Consider the following 4,409-nt stretch of genomic DNA (forward strand, 5'->3'; position numbering starts at 1 on the left):
CCCAAATTTAAAGACCGAATCCATAAATGAGCATCTGAAATGAATATACATTTCTCAGATGATGAAGTAGAAGCAGGAAATAAACATATAAAAAATGTTCATCATCACTGGTCATTCAAGCGATCCAAATTAAAACAATTCTGCGATTCCTTCTCATTCCAGACAGAATGGCTTCTAGTAAGAAATCAACCAGTAACAAATGCTGGCGGGGCTCTGGGGAAAAAGGAACTCTTCTTCTTGTTGGTGGGAGTGTAGACTGGTGAAACCACTGTGGAAATCAATGTGGAAATTCCTCAAAAACTAGAATTAGAAGTCCCATTTGATCCAGCTATTCCCCTCCTGGGAATGTTCCCAAAAGAAATAAAAGCATCATACCACAGCGATATATGCACACCCATGTTTATAGCAGCACAGTTTGTAATAGCTAAATCTTGGAAACAGTTCAAATGTCCATTAACTGGTGATTGAATAAAGAAGATATAGTGTTTTTTATAGAATGGAGTAATACTCTGCCATAAAGAAAAATAAACTAGAGACATTTATAGCTAAATGGATGCATCTTGAGGCCATATTCTTAAGTGAAATAAATAAATCATGCATGTGTAAATACTAAATTATTTCTCTGGTGTGAAAAACTGAAAGTATAAATGAGAACTAAAATGTATAGTAGATAATGTGAAATAGGAAAATAATATTCAAAGAGGAAGGAGAACTGAGGTGGGGTGGGGGAAAAGAAAGAAGGGAAAGAAAAAAATGAAAATAAAGAAGGAAAAAAATGGAAACAAAGTCTTGGTAAATAGGGAGGGGGGGAGTTGCAAGAGAGAAGGGGATTGGGCAAAAATAAGAACCAAGATATTTCATGTACTGGTATAAATTCCAAGTGATGAATGCGATCATAATGTATACCTGAAAAGTACCAATAAACTTAATGAATAAAATAAAAAATTTAAAAATACCATATATTAAAATCCACAAAATTTCTCTTGGGGATTCTGTTAGCCAGAGTTATACAATGGCAACAAAATCATAGCACCATAGAGTTCCAGACCAACCCAAATCAGACATGCATAAGATTAATAATTAAACTTTTAGTGTTTTAAGCCAGTAGGAAAAAACTCAACTTGCTGAGTTGTTTTACTATTTTCCTTTATAACTCCAATTAAAGTTTTTATTTTGAGATAACTATGTTATTACACAGTAGTAAAAATGACAGAGAAACCTGCATAACCTTATCTCAGTTTCCAGTATGGTAACACTGAGAAAACTGTGGTACAACATCACAATCAGAATATTAACACTGATAAAATGAAATGAAATCAGCAGGGCAAAAAGACACTTTTACACCTATGTTTATTGAAGCCTTCTTTACAACAAGTAAAATATGGAATCAACCTAGATGCCCATCACCAGATGAAACCAATATGGTATACACATATAATACAGTGTTATTAAAACAGAAAAAAATGAAATCCTGTTATTTGTGGCAACCTGATTGGAACTGGAGGATATTTTTCTAGGTAAAATAAGCCAAATTCAAAAAGCACAATACCACATTTTATCTCTAATATATTGACCCTTACAATAAAATAGTCTGCTTGACTGTAAAACATATGTATACACTTGAAGTAGGAGGAGTAAAAGGGTGGATAAAGGGTGCTGGATTTGATTCACTTAGAGTATATCCACATTTGAAAATAGCACTCTGGACCTCAATGATATGTACAACTAATACCACTTAATCAAAATAAAACTAAATACAAAAAATGTTTCAACAAATCAATAGTCCCTGGCATTGACCTTTTAGACCTTACGTCTACCTTCCTCTCTTCCAGTGACTGACTCTTAAGAAAAAAATTAACCTATTCATCCTTTTTCATATTTTTATCATTTTAAAAATAATGTTTTGAATATAAAAATAGCCACTTGGGAAAAATAGTGGAGTTGATACCTGTGGGAGCTGTTTTTCCTGTGACTACTGTAGGCAACATGGGCATTGAGGTGAAATAGAAATAGATCCTAAGATTAGAATAAAACTCAGTGAGAAGCTATAAAACAATCTAGTATGCTAAGGTTTATAGCACCAGAAAGAAAGGATAAGGAAGTGAACCATGAAGGAATGATAAACACACAAACCAAAAATGGTGATCTCGGAATTGCTACCAACATAAACATATATTAATTGTTTTTGTTGTTGAATTCAGTTTTTTCATGTTTCTCCAACTTAAGACTACTTTTAATAAAAGGAAAATAGATGAGTATGATATGATATTTTAAAAGAAATGTTCCTACTGAAGACATATTCTTCAAAAAGTTGTCTTTTTTTATAAAATGGAGTACTACTCAGCCATAAAGAATGAGAAACTAGAGACATTTATAGCTAAATGGATGCATATTGAGGCCATACTCTTAAGTGAAATAAATAGGACACACATGTGTAAATACTGAATAGTTTCTCTAGTGTGAGAAACTGAAAGTGTAAATAAGGATTAAAATGAATAATTGATAATTTTAAATAGGAAGAAAAGGTCCAAAGAGTTAGGGGAACTGGGAAGAGGAAAGGAAAGAAGGGAAAGGAAAAATTAAGAGAAAAGAAAAAAAATGGAACCAAAGTCTATGTAAACAGGGAAGGGAGGAGGGGGTGAAGGGCACACAGGAAATGGGGAAAAAATAAGAACCAAGATACATCATATACAGGTACAAGTACCCAATGATAAATGTAAATATATTGTATACCTAAAATGTTCAAATAAAAGAATTTAAGCAAAAAAAAAAAGTCCTATAGTAAAGAGATGATTTTCCAATTATTTCTGATCCTGAGATGGTAATAACATTGGAAAAGTTGGGAAATGACAAACTGGAGAAATTTGGATGGAAGAAAGAGCAGAAATTACAATCAAGGAAATTACATAAATTGTATAGGGAATATAAAAATCAAAGAAATGAAAACTCCAGAAAGAAAACAGAATGAGTAAATTCTATTTTCACAAAAAATTACAAATACAGTTCTGGTTTTGAGGCATTGAGTTCAGCAATCATGGGCTTTTATTCAGTCTCAGGACAATGGGCACATTTTCAGTTACCCTTCTGAAGAGTCTTTTCAGGGAGCTCTTAATGTCTTTATTCCGCAGACTGTAGATGAAGGGGTTCAGCATGGGTGTGACCACACTGTACATCACTGAGGCTGTTGCAACTGAGTGAGAGTTTTCAGTGGCAGCAGAACTAAGGTACACACCTAGGCTTGTGCCATAAAATAAGGATACAACTGAGAGGTGAGAGACACAGGTGGAAAATGCTTTATATCTCCCCTGAGCTGAAGAGATTGCACATATGGAGGAAACTATCTTGGAGTAAGAGTATAGGATGGCAGCAAAGGGACAGCAGGCAATTAGGACAGTTGCAAGGTATATCACTATATCATTAGGAAAAGTGTCTGAACAGGCACAGTGGACTACCTGATTAAGTTCACAGAAAAAATGTGGGATTTCCAAGTCTATGCAAAAGACCAGCCACAACACCATTAAGCTTTGCACCAAGGCATGCAGGATGCTCACAGTCCAGGACACCAAAATCAGCAATCCGCAGAACCGGGGATTCATAATGACCATGTAATGCAGGGGTTGACAGATGGCCACAAAGCGATCATAGGCCATCACAGTCAGCAGAAATATGTCTACCACCGAAAAGATTAAAAAAAAATTCATTTGGGTGATACAGCCTTTATATGTTATGGTATTGTTTTGAGAGTGTATGTTCACCAGCATCTTTGGTACAGTGGTGGAGGTGAAACAGATGTCCACAAAGGACAGATTGGAAAGGAAGAAGTACATAGGTGTATGCAGGTGAGTATGTGAGATAATAGCCAGGATGATGAGCAGGTTCCCTAGCACTGTGACCAAGTATATGGAGAGGAACAGCCCAAAGAGAACAGGTTGTAATCTGTGGTCCTCTGAAATTCCCAGAAGAAATGCCGAAATTTGTGTCTTGTTCTGTGTCCTCATTGGATTGATGTAACTAAAAAATAATAAAAAGTTAAATGACACAGTTATGTAGTAACAACTTGATGGAAATGCTATCATATATATTCTATGGTTAAGACATGAATTCCTATGCTTTGTGTATGGATCTGTGTCCCTATAGATGATCCCCCTTGCCACTTTTTATTTTGAACACCTATCTCACACCCACCTCTTATAAAGAGGATGAATTTTCAAAAGTTTGAATTTCTCCCTGCCTTTGAGGAATATAATTTAGTGATCATCAGGTTCCAGGAAATGATTGGTTAGTACTAGAAAAATAAATATTCTTAGTTTCTGCTGAGGAAGAATAATACAAGAAAGTAGAAGTAGGTGAAGAAATAATCACTTAACATGTCACTTGGCAACAGTTACTATGAAGGAAAATATACAAAT

General features: G+C 34.8%; 1 protein-coding gene across 1 annotated transcript; it reads right to left on the minus strand.

Moving 5' to 3' along the window:
* Nucleotides 1-3,032: 3,032 nt before the first annotated feature.
* Nucleotides 3,033-4,195, minus strand: LOC101707472 (olfactory receptor 7A10). The gene has a single exon (XM_004869652.2). It carries the CDS (start codon nt 4,074-4,076, stop codon nt 3,033-3,035), a length of 1,044 nt encoding a protein of 347 aa, XP_004869709.2. The 5' UTR covers nt 4,077-4,195.
* Between the last annotated feature and the right edge of the window lie 214 nt (nt 4,196-4,409).

The sequence above is a fragment of the Heterocephalus glaber genome, unplaced genomic scaffold (genome assembly GCF_053883595.1).
Source record: "Heterocephalus glaber isolate CG9 unplaced genomic scaffold, H.glaber_assembly_v1.0 deba00001447, whole genome shotgun sequence".
NCBI lineage: Eukaryota > Metazoa > Chordata > Mammalia > Rodentia > Bathyergidae > Heterocephalus > Heterocephalus glaber.